The sequence below is a fragment of the Scyliorhinus canicula genome, chromosome 17, assembly GCF_902713615.1.
Source record: "Scyliorhinus canicula chromosome 17, sScyCan1.1, whole genome shotgun sequence".
NCBI lineage: Eukaryota > Metazoa > Chordata > Chondrichthyes > Carcharhiniformes > Scyliorhinidae > Scyliorhinus > Scyliorhinus canicula.
The window spans coordinates 114161105-114177323 of NC_052162.1; the positions used below are offsets into that span (position 1 = coordinate 114161105).

Consider the following 16219-nt stretch of genomic DNA (forward strand, 5'->3'; position numbering starts at 1 on the left):
AATCACAAATAGCAGAGGATCCATCACTGATCCCTGTGGTACACCGTTGGTAACTGGTCTCCAGTCTGAAAATTTTCCATCCACCACCATCCTCTGTCTTCTATATGATAGAGAGTTACTTATCCAATTGGCCAAATCTCCCTTTATCCCACACTTCCTTACTTTCTTCATAAGCCGACCATGGTGAACCTTATCAAACGCCTTACTAAAATCCATGTATATGACATCAACTGCTCTACCTTAATCTACACACTTAGTTACCTCCTCAAAGAATTCAATCAAATTTGTGAGGCAAGACTTACCCTTCACAAACCCGTTTTGACTATCCCGGATTAAGCTGCATCTTTCCAAATGGCCATAAATCCTATCCTTCAGGACCTTTTCCATTAACTTGCCAACCACCGAGGTAAGACTAACCGGCCTATAATTACCAGGGTCATTCCTATTCCGTTTCTTGAACAGAGGAACAGCATTTGCCACTCTCCAGTCCTCTGGCACTATTGCCGTGGACAGTGAGGACCCAAAGGTCAAAGCTAAAGGCTCTGAAATCTCATCCTTTGCCTCCCAAAGAATCCTTGGATATATCCAATCTGGCCCAGGGGACTTGTAGACACTAAAGTTTTTCAAAATTGCTAATACATCGTTCCTCAGAACATGTATCTCCTCCAGCCTACCTGCCTGTATCACACACTCGTCCTCAAAAACATGGCCCCTCTCCTTGGTGAACACTGAAGAAAAGTATTAATTCAACGCATCTCCTATTTCTTCTGACTCCATGCACGATATCCCACTACTGTCCTTGACCAACCCTAACCTCACCCTGGTCATTCTTTTATTTCTCACATAAGTGCAAAAAGCCTTGGGGTTTTCCTTGATCCGACCCGCCAAGGACTTCTCATACCCCCTCCAAGCTCTCCTAAGCCCTGTTTTTTAGCTCATTCCTTGCTACCTTGTAACCCTCAAGCGACCCAACTGAACCTTGTTTTCTCATCCTTACATACACTTCTTTTTTCCTCTTGACAAGACATTCAACTTCTTTTGTGAACAATGGTTCCCTCACACGGCCATTTCCTCCCTGCCTGACAAGGACATACCTATCAAGGACACACAGTATTTGTTCCTTGAACAAGCTCCACTTTTCATTTGTGCCTTTCCCTGACAGTATCTGTTCCCATCTTATGCTCCCTAATTCTTGCCTAATTGCATCATAATTACCCCTCCCCCAATTATAAACCTTGCCCTGCCGTATGGCCCTATCCCCCTCCAGTGCAAAAGTGAAAGACACCGAATTGTGGTCACTATCTACAAAGTACTTTCCCACAAACAAATCTAACACTTGGCCCAGTTCATTACCCAGTACCAAATCCAATGTGGCCCCCCTCTTGTCGGCCTATCCCTATATTGTGTCAGGAAACCCTCCTGCACACACTGTACAAAAACTGCCCCCCTCCGAACTGTTCAACCTATAAAGTTTCCAATCAATATTTGGAAAGTTAAAGTCACCCATGACAACTACCCTGAGACCTCCACACCTATCCATAATCTGTTTTGCAATTTCTTCCTCCACATCTCTATTACTATTTGGGGGACTATAGAAAACTCCTGACAACGTGACCGCTCCTTTCCTATTTCTAACTTCGGCCCAGATTACCTCAGTAGGCAGATCCCCTTCGAACTGCCTTTCTGCAGCCGTTAAACTATCCTTGATTAATAATGATACTCCTCCATCTCTTTTACCACCTTCCCTACTCTTACTGAAACATCTATACCCTGGAACTTCCAACAACCATTCCTGTCCCTGTTCTAACCATGGCCGGGATTCTCCTCTACCCGGCGGGGCGGGGGGACCCGGCGTAGGGGAGTGGCGCCAACCACTCCGGCGTCGGGCCTCCCCAAAGGTGCAGAATTCTCCGCCCCTTTAGGGGCTAGGTCCGCGCCGGAGTGGTTTCCGCTGCGCTGGCCGGCGCCAAAACCGGCGCCAACCGCCTTTGGCGCCCGGCGTCGGGGCTGGCCAAAAGGCCTTCGCCGGTCCGCGCATGCGCCGGTGCTTCAGCGGCTGCTGACATTACCACCGGCGCATGCGCGGTAGGGGGGTCTCTTCCGCCTCAGCCATGATGGAGGCCGTGGCAGCGGCGGAAAAAAAAGAGTGCCCCCACGGCACTGGCCCACACTCCGATCGGTGGGCCACGATCGCGGGCCAGGCCACCGTGGGGGCACCCCCCGGGGTCCGATCGCCCCGCAACCCCCCCAGGACCCCGGGGCCCGTTCGGCCGCCTGCTCCCGCTGGCACCAGAGGTGCTCCAATTCCCGCCGGCGGGAGAGGCCTGTCAGCGGCGGGACTTCGGCCCATTGCGGGCCGGAGAATCGCCGCAGGGGGCACACCGATCAGCGCGGCGTGATTCCCGCTCCCGCCGATTCCCGGGTGGCGGAGAATTCCGGCCACGGCGGGGGCGGGATTTGCACTGGCCCCAGGCAATTCCCCAACCCTGCAGGGGTCGGAGAATTCCGCCCCATGTCTCCGTAATGGTCACAACATCGTAGTCCCAAGCACCAATCCACGCTCCAAGTTCACCTACCTTATTCCGGATGCTCCTGGCATTGAAACATTCTGAATTCTCGCTCTGTGTACCCGAACAGGAGCCGGAATGTAGCGACATGGGGATTTTCACAGTAACTTCATTGCAGTGTTAATGTAAGCCTACTTGTGACACTAATACATATTATTATTATCTGGAGCAATCCAGTCAGAGTCATTCTCCTGCTCTGTCTCTGTATCCAAACAGCTTTATTTCTCAGGGATCTATCCAGTTTTTAAAAAAAATCATTTATTGTGTCTATTTCCAAACTTCCTCACAGGCAGCATGTTTAAGGTCATTGCCACTGGCTGTGTAAAAGCATTCTTCCTCATACCCCCTGGACCATTTACATGCACAGATACAGAGCAAGGTAGAAAATAGAAGCAGGAGGAGACCATTTGGCCCTTTGAGTCTGCTCCACCATTCATTACGATCAGAGCTGATGCGGCTCAATAGCCTAATCCTGCTTTACCCCCATATCCTTTGATCCCCTTCACGCTCAGTGCTGTATCTAACTACTTCTTGAAAACATGCAATGTTTTAGCCTTAATTAGTTCCTGTGGCGACGAATTCCACAGGCTCACCGCTCTCTGGGTGAAGAAATTTCTCCTCATCTCTGTCCTAAATGGTCTACCCCGTATCCTCAGACTGTGACCCCTATTTCTGGACACACCCACTATCAGGAACATCCTTCCTGAATCTACTCTGTCTCGCCCTGTTTTTTTCTAACATAAATTTAGAGCCCCCAATTCTTTTTTTGCACTTAAGGGGCAATTTTAGCATGGCCAATCTACCTACCCTGCACATCTTTAGATTTGTGGGGGTGAGACCCATGCAAACACAGGGAGAATGTGCAAACTCCACACAGACAGTGACCCGGGGCCGGGATGGAACCTGGGTCCTTGGCGACATGAGACAGCAGTGCTAACCACTGCACCACCCATTTTTTATCGGTTTCGATGAGATCCCCCCTCATTCTTCTGAACTCCAGCGAATACAATCCTAACCAATTCAACCTAATCTGCACATCTTTGAACAGTGGGAGGAAACCGGAGCACCCGGAGGAAACCCACACAGACACGGGGAGAAAGTGCAAAATCCACACAGTCAGGGTGGGAATTGAACCCGGGTCCTTGGTGCTGTGAGGCAGCAGTGCTAAGCACTATGCCACCCCCTGTCTTTTAACCCTCGAGAAACAGAATCTTATCCCCATCTGAACTGGGTGACCCCTCACTTTGCAACAGTGACCCCCTTGTTCTAGATTCTCCCACAAGAGGAAACATCCTCTCCACATCCACCCTGTCAAAACCCTTCAGTGTCTTATATTGTTCAATCCAGGTTTTACCCAAAACTTTCGATCTGTGACCCGACTGCTTGTACGATCAGTGAATGGAAACAGAGTTTCTTTGTCCACCTGATGGAAATCTGGCATAATCTTGTGTATCTGAATCAAATCTCCCCTCAACCTCCTTTGCTGGAACCATTCTAGTAAATCTCCTCTGCACCTTCTCCAAGAACCTTCACATCCTTCCTGAAGAGTGGTGGCCAGAGCTTTATAAAGATTCATAGAATAGAATTAGAACCATAGAATTCCTACAGTGCAGAAGGAGGCCATTCGGTCCATCGAGTCTGCACTGATTCTCTGAAAGGGCACCCTGCCTAGGCCCACACCCCTACCCTGTCCCTGTGACCCCATAGCCCCACCTAATCTGCATATCCCTGGACACTAAGGGGCAATTTATCAAGGGAAATCCACCTAACTTTCCCTTCTGTGGACTGTTAGAGTAAACCTGAGCACCGGCTGGAAACCCACGCAGACAGGGGGAGAAAGTTCAAACTCCACACAGACAGTCACCAAGGCCGCAATTGAACCCGGGTCCCTGGTGCTGTGAGGCAACAGTGCTAACCACCGTGCCACCCGAAGCATAGTTTTGGTATCAATATTACAGTGCAGAAGGAGGCCATTCGGCCCATCGAGTCTGCACCAGCTCTTGGAAAGAATATCCTACCCAAGGTCAACACCTCCACTCTATCCCCATAACTCCACCCAACACTAAGGGCAATTTTGGACACTAAGGGCAATTTATTATGGCCAATCCACCTAACCTGCACATCTTTGGACTGTGGGAAGAAACCGGAGCACCCAGAGGATACCCACGCACACGGGGAGGATGTGCAGACTCCACACAGACAGTGACCCAAGCTGGAATCGAACCTGGGACCCTGGAGTTGTGAAGCAATTATGCTATCCACAATGCTACTGTGCTGCCCCTAAATATTACTGTTTATGAGCTCAAGATCGAATTTGCTTTGCCAACTGCTCTCTTAATATGTCATGGCGATATACAAAATCCCCCTTCACCTCTTTCTCTCTCCTCCCAAAGAGGTCAGTTGGGTTTTTATAACAATCCAGCAGTTTTCATGGTCACGTTTTTCCAGTGCCGGCCCCACAAATGACCAGATTCATTCAGCTCAATTTCACAACCTGCCTTTGTGTTTTTGTGGGTTCTCTCTCACTCCCTATTTTTGGTTTTCAATCATTTTCACAGGGTGTTCGAAGGGGAGGATTCAAAGTCCAGAAACTCAAACCAAGCATCACATCAGGATTTGACAGAGTCCTCAATTTACCATATCCTGAACATCATCGTACTTTGAGCATGGAAGGAAAAAGCATCATTCACAGTGGGGAGAAACCGTACACGTGTTGTGTGTGTGGACGAGGATTTGCTCGATCATCAGGCCTCACAAGACACAAATGCAGTCACACGGAGGAGAAACCGTGGAAATGTGCGGACTGTGGGAAAGGATTCATTTCCCCATCCAAGCTGGAAACACATCGACGCAGTCACACTGGGGAGAGACCATTCACCTGCTCAGAGTGTGGGAAGGGATTCACTCAGTCATCCAACCTGCTGAGTCACCAGCGAGTTCACCATGATGAGAGACCATTCACCTGCTCCAAGTGTGGGAAGGAATTCACTATTTCAGCCAACCTGCGGAGTCACCAGCGAGTTCACACTGATGAGAGACCGTTTCCATGTCCAGACTGCGGGAAGTGCTTTAAACGTTCTGGGGATCTGATCTGCCATCAACGTGTTCACACTAATGAGAAGCCATTCAAGTGCTCTCACTGCGGGACTGGGTTCAGACAATCATCTGAGCTCACTGTACATCAGCGAATTCACACTGGGGAGAGGCCATTCACCTGCTCCGAGTGTGGGAAGAGATTCACTCAGTTAACCAACTTGCTGACACACCAGCGAATTCACACTAGGGAGGGACCATTCACCTCCTCCAAGTGTGGGAAGGGATTCACTGAGTCATCCGCTCTGTCCACACACCAGCGAGTGCACACTGGGGAGAGACCATTCACCTGCTCAGTGTGTGGGAAAGGATTCACTAAGTCATCCCACCTGCTGAGTCACCAGCGAGTTCACACTGATGAGAGACCGTTTCAATGTCCAGACTGCGGGAAGTGCTTTAAACGTTCTGGGGATCTGATGAGCCATCAACGTGTTCACACTAATGAGAGACCATTCAGGTGCTCTCACTGCGGGACTGGGTTCAGACACTCCTCTCACCTCACTGTACATCAGCGAATTCACACTGGGGAGAGGCCATTCGCCTGCTCCGATTGTGGGAAGAGATTCACTGAGTCATCCAAGCTGGTGAAGCACCAGCGAATTCACCCTGGGGAGAGGCCATTCACCTGCTCCGAGGGTGGGAAGAGATTCACCACTTCACCCAACCTGCGGAGACACCAACGAGCCCACAAGTAACCGCAGTGATTGGATTTTGCTGTTCCTCACATTCAGGACTGAACCATGTTCATTTGGGTCTCTTTCTGCTGATAACAAACTCCAGCCCATTTACAGGGGCTAATATTCTGGCTAAAATGAAATGAAAATCGCTTATTGTCACAAGTAGGCTTCAAGTAAAGTTACTGTGAAAAGCCCCTAGGGGACAACAGGTAGAACCAAGGAGGTTCTACCTGCTCCTTAAAATACACAAACACCCGACCACATGGATAGTACCAGGGAAATACCACCAGACAGACCCATCAAATCAGACTGTGAGAGAGAATGAAACATCAACACACTGCTTCTAGTAGTTGATGGTACAGTGGTTCGATAAACATAATTAGTGGATTAAAAATGTGTGTAATGTAGAGTAAAAACAGAAAATGCGAGTTTAACTCAATAGGTCTGGCAGCAGGATAGAACACCTACAATGCAGAAGGAGGCTATTTGGCCCATCGGGTTTTCACCTACCCTACAAAAGAGCACCCCACCCAGACGCACTTCCCCTGCCCTCTCCACGTAACCCCACTTAACCTTTGGACACTAAGGCGCAATTTAGCACAGTCAATCCACCAAACCTGCACATGGGAGAAAACGGGCTCACCCAGAGGGAACCCACACGGACACTGGAAGAATGTACAAACTCCACACAGTCATCCAAGGCTGGAATTCAACTCTGGTCACTGGCGCTGTGAGGCAGTAGTGCTAACCACTGTGCCACATCTGTGGCGAGAGAAACAGGGTTAACGTTTGTTGTTCCTTCTTGTAACAGTTCTGTAGAAGGGTCAATGGACTCAAAAAAAAGTCGCTAAAGTGGAAACAAAGTGTTCTACTTGGAGGTTTGACTCAGAAAGAAGTTTCAGTCTGTGTGAACCTCAATCGTCATTCACACACAGCCCGCAGTCTGTTGGTTGGAGGACCGGGTCCATCCGGTCCTCCAAATCTTCCCATTGGTCAACACCTCTCGGGCATGGCAGCACGGTGGCGCAGTGGGTTAGCCCTGCTGTCTCACGGCGCCGAGGTCCCAGGTTCGATCCCGGCTCTGAAGGAGTGTGGAAGCTGTGCATGTGCAGTGGAGTTCACTTCCTGACCTTCCTGCTGAGGCATTGGCCAATGGGAAGAATTGCGCGACCGGAAGGACTCTGGTCCTCCAGCCAATCAGAGCGCGGGGTTGGTGTGACTGAGCTGCACTCAGACGGAAACTTCCTCCTGGACCTTCAGCAAACAAACCTCCAGATGCCGCTGGTTTTCCAGCATTCTGCACCTTTCATCAGCAGCAGGGACACAAATCATCACCCCCTCCGGCATGAACTTTACACGGCTGGAGGGGAAATACCAGGGGCCCAGTTAACGGAAGAACTCAAACTCTTCCTTATAATGTGCAGTGAATGAAGTATCTCTGATCAAGGAGGCATCAAACCTCCGCATTCTCGACCTGGAGCTGAGCCCTCGAGCAGAACCTCCAGAAAAACAGGGGAGTTGGTTTGTGATGTTCCCTGTTGTGCAAGCGGACACCAGGTCATCCTCGGCACGAAGAAGTCGGCGATTCTAGTCTGACATTGCTGTGGGACAGGAAAGAAGGTAAAATCTCCGCCCCTCGGGGGCAAAGTTCTCCAAACATCCACATAACCCATCTCTTCACAAGCCGAGATCATCGCCCCAGCTTGTAGCGTGGTGGTGGGTGGGGGAGGGCGGGGGGGGGGGGGGGGGGGGGGGGGCTAGGCTGGGGCTGGTAAACCGGGAGTTGAAGTCACCAACCACAAAAGAGTTAGTCGAAGCTAACTGCAAAATCCACAAAGGCCTTTGTTATGAACTCTGCGGAGTCATTCGGGGATCCATAAACATTCATTATTGAACAACATCTCCATGCACCAAACCTCTAATGATCACATATCTACTTCCTTTATCCTTGGTGTAGGTTTCAACCTTAAAAGGGATATTTTATTAATAAGGATTGTCACACCCCTGCTACTTGATGACAAAAAGGCGAAAAAATCCTTCCCACCCAATCCGGCCTCAATTTAAAGTGTTCCTCATCATAGAATCCCTACAGTACAGAAGGATGCCTTTCAGCCCATTGATGCAGCACCTGCCTTTGAAAGAGCACCCGACCTAGGCCCATGCCTCCACCGTATCACTGTCACCCAGTAACCCCACCTAACCTATTTGAACACGAAGGGGCTTTTTTGCATAGCCAATCCACCTAACCTGCACATCTTTGCCCTGTGGGAGGAAACCGGAGAACCCAGAGAAAACCCACGCAGACACGAGGAGAAGGTGCAAACCAGGCAGTCGCTCGAGGCCCGTATTGAACTTGTGTCCCTGCCGCTGTAAGGCATCTGCGCCAACCACTGTGCCACCTTGCTAAATGGGTTTCCTGTAATAAAGCTATGTCGACTTTCTCCTTACGAAAGGAGAGGATCTTTTTCCTTCTGATAGGGTGATGAATGCCCTGGACATTCCCTGAGAAAATTTGCAGGTTAACTGCCTCCATTTGTTAGGCGACAGAGAGAACAGGAACAGATTTTCACGCCACAATCGGGCGTGCACCATTACCCCCTCCTCCAACTCACTTTACACCAGAGGCACCAAAGTGTCCCCAAACTGCTCCTTTCATGGATAAAAGCCCCGTCTGTACCAGAGTAGGATAAAGTCAACAACACATAAACCCTCCCATAATAACAAAAATACAAAAGAATCCCCACCACAATAGATCCATGGGGACATTCCTCAATAAGACTGAGGACCCGGAGGATTAACCCCACGGCCAGACTGTCGTTACCCTCAGGATACCTTCTCCAAAATGGGGAGAAAAAAAGAAGGGCCAAAAAGCGAATGGGATTGAATATCCCTCCCACATTTTAGACTCACCCGTGAAGACCTGCATCCACCACCACCCACCCTTCGGCAATGGCGCCACTTGGTTCTGCCATGATTAACCCTTGGATAATAGAAGAAAGATGACAGATAATAAGCACACTGCATATCTACCATAACTAAGATAACATACTACGAGTCCCTGTAACACTCAAGGAGAAGAAGACATTCAATTGGCGCTCACAGAATAACAACTCTCTTCAACAGGATAAAAGATAACAAATTCAGACAACAACACCATGATAGGGAAAGAGTCCAGATTAGAGCCTGAGTTAGTCCAAGCAGCAAACCATCCTTCCAAATCCTTGCGCTTCATGGATTTAATTAAGGCCAAGGCAGTAGTCGGATTATTGAAAGACTTGATGGAGTTGTCAGATACAATTTTCAGAGTCACAAAAAAACCGACATAATTCTCTCTCGGAGCCTTGAGTTCCCTTCGAACTTCATCGAAGCCTCGATGCTTCGTTTGTGTGTCTGCCGAAATGTCCTGGAAGAAGGAAATCCTCACTCCCTCATGGAGCCAGGCCCCACCTCACCTTACCCGTCTCCAGGACACTCTGGTGATCTTTCAAGTTGTGGAAGTGAATGATTACAGGCCTGGGATGAAAACTATCCTTTTGCCTCAAAGACAGGATCTGATGCCCTTACTAATTTGAAACACCGAGGCTTCACATCCAGCTTGAGAAAACGTGGCAGCCGATCCTCGAAGAACCTAACGGGAGCCTTACCCTCCACACTTTCTGGCAGGCCGACGACTCGGATGTTCTTTCTCTGACCCTCGGTTCTCCAAGTCCGACAGGACATCCCCCAGGCCACTCCCCCAGCCGGTTCTCCAAGGATTTCATTCCTGCCTCCGCCGAGGAGGCATCTTGCTCAACATTCAGGATTCTCTCCTCGGGATCGTTGATCCTTTCCTTGGTGTTTTACAGCTCGGCTCATGTACTGACAAATATTGAGTCAGCACATTCAGCCTCTGGTCAATAACACGGAGAATGTCGCTGACATCGATTGGCCAATGATCCCACAGAATAGACGAGCAGGCTCGATGGGGCGAATGGCCAACTGCAACTCCTATTTGTTATGATCTCTGTGACCAGGACAGGAAGCAGTGAGCATGGATCTGTCAAATCAGCCTGAATGTGCACCTTCAGGAGAATTGGGAGGGTGAATATTAGATGCAGCAGAGTGAGAATGGAGGGAGAGTGTGTGGGATGGAGATTTACACCTTTTGGGGAATGAGAGTGGAAAGAATGTTCTCCAGGAATTAGAAATGTCTGTTCTGAATTTCTATCCTGTACTGACAGTGATGTCTTTTGCAAATTGTTTTTACAGGATATTAGAAGAGGAGGAATTACAGACAGAAATCTCAAACTTCACGTCTCAATCTGACTGAGTCTCTCAATTCCTTGGAACTGAATATCACCGGACTTTGAATCTAAAAGGAGAAATGTTTGTCTTTTCTGTCTGCTTCAGAAGATTTTAAACATCAATGTGACTGGAAAAGCACCGAGACACACACACACCCGAGTGAGAGTGTTCCAGAGCACTGACTGTGGAAAGAGCCTTAACCAGTTACACAGCCTGAAAAAACATCTCACCATTCACAGCGGGGAGGGACCGGACACGTGTTCTTTGTGTGGACGAGGCTTCAACTGATCGACAAACATGGAGAGACACGAGGAGACCCCCACCCTGGAGAAACCGTGGAAATGTGGGGACTGTGGGAAGGGATTCAGGGCCCCATCACAGCTGGAAGCTCATCGACGCATTCACACTGGGGAGAGGCCATTCACCTGCTCTGTGTGTGAGAAGGGATTTATTCAGTTGTCCGCCCTGCGGACACACCAGCGAGTTCACACTGGGGCAAAGCCATTCACCTGTTCTCAGTGTGAGAAGGGATTCACTACTTTATCGAGCGTGCGGATACATCAGCGAGTTCACACTGGGGAGAAGCCATTCACCTGCTCTGTGTGTGGGAAGGGATTCACTCTGTTATGCGCCCTGCAGACACACCAGCGAGTTCACACTGGAGAGAAGCCATTCACCTGTACTCAGTGTGAGAAGGGATTCACTCAGTTATCCAGCCTGCAGTCACACCAGAGAATTCACACTGGGGAGAGACCATTCACTTGCTCTCAGTGTGAGAAGGGATTCACTACTTTATCGAGCCTGCGGAGACACCAGCGAGTTCACACTGGGGAGAGGCCGTTCACCTGTTCTCAGTGTGGGAAGGGATTCACTCAATCATCTGATCTACAGATACACCAGCGAGTTCACACTGGGGAGAGGCCGTTCACCTGCTCTCAGTGTGGGTTGGCATTCACTCAGTTATCCGCCCTGCAATCACACCAGCGAGTTCACACTGGGGAGAGGCCATTCATCTGCTTTCAGTGTGGGAAGGGATTTGGTGATTCATCCACTCTGCGGATACATCAGCGAGGCCACACTGGGGAGAGGCCATTCGCCTGCTCTCAGTGTGGGAAGGGATTCACTACCTCATCGAGCCTGCGGATACACCAGCGAGGTCACACTGGGGAGAGGCCGTTCATCTGCTCTCAGTGTGAGAAGAGATTCACTACTTTAAAGAGCCTGCGGATACATCAGCGGCTTCACACTGGGGAGAGGCCGTTCTCCTGCTCTCAGTGTAAGAAGAGATTCACTACTTCATCGAACCTGCGGATACACCAGCGAGTTCACACTGGAGAGAGGCCGTTTACCTGTTCTGAGTGTGAGAAGGGATTCACTCGGTTATCCAGCCTGCAGACACACCAGCGAGTTCACACAGGGGAGAAGCCGTTAACCTGCTCTTAGTGAGAGAAGGGATCCAGATATCCATACGCCCTGCAGGAACACTAGCGAGTTCTCACCTGGAAAAAGCCATTCACCTGCTCTGAGCAGGGGAGACATTCAATGATCCGTCCCAACTACGGAGACACTAGTGAGTTAATTCTGGGGAGAGACCATTCATCTGCTCTCAATGTGGGGCGGGGTTTTGTGATTCACCGCACCTGTTGTGACTCCAACAAGTTCACAATAAATTCCAGATGTTGGCTCCGTTGTTATTGTTTCTGCTCTCACTGACATCCAGGACTGCATTTTGTTCATTCTGACATCTGGTGAATGGTGATGATTGGAGGGTTTCTTTCTGCTGGACTGGCCGGTCTAACACCTCTGCCTCCGGTGGGCTGACCATTTTTGAGGCTAGTTGCGATTACCTGGTTCAAAGTTTGACGAGGAGCACAGAATGAAAAGGTGTTTGCATGTTGGAAGATATTTAGTTCCCAAAGCAGCCACATGGCTGGGCTAAGATGGGCTATGGTGATAACATGATTCTTTTGTCCAATTTATCTGGGTGTTTCTCGCAGAAGGAAACTGTCATGGTGTCATGGGAATGTCACTTTAAGAAATGTTTGTCTGCTCAAGTGGCTGCAGTGATGTCAAGAGTATGGGTTGAGCTGAGCTCTGGCTCTGCTTTTTAGTTTCACTTTGAGGAAAAGCTTGGGTGTGTCTGTGTATTTTGGTTTAGTTTTAGTGTTGGAGCTGAAGCCAGCCAAAGAAGGTGTAATTTTGATCTCTCTGCCATCTAAAGACTATCTCTAGATCATTTGGCGAATTCAGAGTGATAACTCCTTTCAGTAGAGAATTTAAACCTGATGTGCTTCTGTAAAAAGGTTTTTTGTCTTACGGATGTGAAAAGGAAAGTTTAAGGATTACTTATAGTATTGTATTCCTTGGGGGGTGTATTTGAATTGATGGGTGCTAAGATGTTCACTGTATGTTTTAAAAAGGTTAACTGAGTTCATAGAATAAACATTGTTTTGCTTTAAAAATTACTTTTAGATTTCTGCTGTACCACACCTGTAGAGTGGGCTGTGTGCTCCCCATACCACAATCTAGTAAAAGTCGTGGGTCAGGTGAACTCCATGATACACTTTGGGGTTCTCTAAACCCTGGCCCATAACACATGGTATGAGGGGCAAGTTGTCTGTGGTAGATTGGGAAATTACAACAAACATATCACTGAAAGTGGCAACGCAGGTGGATAAGGTAGCTAAGGAGGCAGATGGCATGCTTGTTTTCATTGGTCGGGGCATTGAGTATAAAAATTGGCAAAGTCATGCTGCAGCTGTACAGAACCTTAGTTAGGCCACACGTGGAATATTGCCTACAATTCTGGTCACCACATTACCAAAAGGATGTGGAGGCTTTGGAGAGAGTACAGAGGAGGTTAACCAGGATGTTGACGAGCCTAGAGGGGATTAGCTATGAGGAGAGGTTGGATGAACTCGGATTGTTTTCACTGGAAAGACGGAGGTTGCGGGACAACCTGATAAAGGTTTATGAAGTTATGAGTGGCATGGACAGAGTGGATAGTCAGAAGCTTTTTCCCAGGTTGGAAAAGTCAATTACCAGGTGACAGGTTTAAGGTGCGAGGGGCAAAGTTTAGAGGGGATGTGTGAGGGAAGTTTTTTTACACAGAGGGTGGTGAGTGCCTGGAACTCGCTGCGGGCGGAGGTGGTGGAAGCAGGGATAATAGTGACGTTTAAGAGGCATCTTGACGAATACATGAATAGGATGGGAATAGACCCCGAGGGAATACAGACCCTGGAAGCACAGAAGGTTTTAGTTTAATCAGACATCATGATCCGAGCAGGCTTGCTGGCCGAAGGGCCTGTTCCTGTGCTGTACTGTCCTTTGTTCTTTGTTGTTCTTTGTATGATGATAGACAATAGACAGGCAACCACAAGCATTTTATTTACATAAAATATAGATTCCTTTCAGAAGCAAAAATTAAACAGCATAATGAAGCTATCTTGGCTGACAAGAAAAGTTAAAGATTCCATTAGATCAATGGAGGAGACTCATAAAGTGGCCCAAATAGTAGTGAGCCCGAGGATTGGGAACTAGTTTTAGAATTCAGCAAAGGAGGATCAAGAAACTGATAAAGAGAAAATAGAATATGAGAGCAAACTGGGGAGACCTGGAAAAGCTCCTATAGGAATGTGAAAAGGAAAAGATTTACAAAGACCAATGTGGGTCCATTCCAGGCAGAGATAGGAGAGTTTATAATGGGGAATAAGGAAATGGCAGAGAAACTAAACAATGTGTGTCTGTCTTCATAGAGGAAGACACAGAAATTGTTCCAAAAACACTAGAGAACCAAGGGACCAGTGATCACGAGGAACTGAAAGAGATTAGTATTAGTGAAAAAGTAGCACTGGAGAAATTAATGGGATTGAAAGTTAATACAGCCCCAAAAGCTGATGCTCTACATCCCAGAGTGTTGACAGAGGCGGCTGTAGAGACAGTGGATACATTTGTGATCATCTTTCAAAATCCTATAGATTCTGGAATGGTTCCTGCAGATTGGAAGGTGGGAAATGTAACCCCACTATTTAAGGGGGCAGAGAGAAAACGGGGAACCACAGACCCATTAACCTGACATCAGTAGGAGGTAAAATGCTACAATCTATTATAAAGGATGTGATAACATCGGAATTAGGAGCAGGAGTAGGCCACTCGGCCCCTCGAGCCTGCTCCACCATTCAGTAAGTTCCCGGTTGATCTGATTGTAACCTCAACTCCACAGAGGCCCCTTAGAAAATAAATGTTGGGAGATAGTAATAATATTCTTTATTATTATAATAATCTTTATTATTGTCACAAGTAGGCTTACATTAACACTGCAATGAAGTTACTGTGAAAATCCCCTTGTTGCCACACTCCGGCACCTGTTCAGGTACACTGAGGGAGAATTCAGAATGTCCAATTCACCTGACAAGCACATCTTTGAGGACTTGTGGGAGGAAACCAGAGCACCCGGACGAAACCCACGCAGACATAACGAGAATGTGCAGACTCCTCACAGACAGTGACCAAGCCAGGAATCAAACCTCGGTCCCTGGCGATGTGAAGTAACGGTGCTAACCACTGTGTTAGTGTGCTGCTTGGCGATGCTACACATTGCTGCCACTGGGTATCAATGGTGGAGATGGTGAATGGGGTGCTGATCATGTGCCTACTTTGTCTTGTATAAAACAAACTCTCTGATTTGAATCAGATAGTCTGATAATTAAGCACTTTAACGAATTGAGTAACACCTGATAAATTTAAATAATCCAGTCCATTTGAAAAAAAAATCTGCTCTTCAAAGATATATTGGTACAAATTACAGGAGATCTTTGCAGTTGAATTGAATACCTTGACTCCTCACACGGACACCTGGCTGACCAGAGGCACTGATTGGACAATAGCTGGAAACAATGAGCAGAAATGTTTTTCTGGGAGTGAAACTGTTTCTCTTTTACCCAGAATCGACTATGAGAGAGTTAAAGGTAATACCAGGCTAAATTACATTGAATATGCAGCACAGAAACAGCCCAACCAATCCATGCCAGTGTTTATACTTCACTTGAGCCTCCTCTCATGCTTTCCCATCTGACTCTATCAGTGTATCCCTCTGTTCATTTCTCCCTCGTGTTCATCCAGCTTCCCCATAAATATATTGATGATATTCACCTCCACCAATCCCTGTGGTAGCGAGTTCCACATTCCCACCACTCTCTGAGGAAGAGGTTTCACCTGAATTCCTGATTAGATTATCTCACATTGATAGCTTCTAGTTTTGCTCTTACCCTCACAAGTAAAAACATTCTCCATGAGTATCAAAATTTTTCATAATTTACAGCTCTCCATTAGTCCCTCAGACTTGTATTTTGATGAGAGGAGTGACCCGACCTATTCGTCGTCTCCTGATACGTTTAACCTCACACTAAAAATCTGAAGACATAAATGCTTTATTCACACTTGAGCTCAGCACAGTGAGGGCAGTGATGGAGTTACAAAGGAGCATGAGAACAGCAGATTCACTGAGAATGGGTGGGCTGGGCTGATCTGTGTAAATAAGCTGGTTAATCAGACTGTTCATGATCTGGGTCTTGGTGTTCTGGGTAGTGGAGGAGCTCA

General features: G+C 48.0%; 1 protein-coding gene and 1 long non-coding RNA gene across 2 annotated transcripts in view; both read left to right on the top strand.

Moving 5' to 3' along the window:
• Positions 1 to 12311, top strand: part of LOC119952145 (zinc finger protein 721-like) — a 33024-nt gene extending 20713 nt beyond the window's left edge. The window contains exons 2-3 of the mRNA XM_038775734.1: positions 5260 to 6270; positions 10948 to 12311. Of these exons, the coding sequence (XP_038631662.1) occupies positions 5260 to 6270; positions 10948 to 12064 (2128 nt within the window). The 3' untranslated portion in view covers positions 12065 to 12311. The remainder of the gene's footprint in view (positions 1 to 5259; positions 6271 to 10947) is intronic.
• On the top strand, positions 7074 to 10725 carry LOC119952247. The gene is made up of 2 exons (XR_005457786.1): positions 7074 to 7957; positions 10586 to 10725. It is a non-coding gene; the product is annotated as an uncharacterized LOC119952247 (long non-coding RNA).
• Positions 12312 to 16219: the final 3908 nt, after the last annotated feature.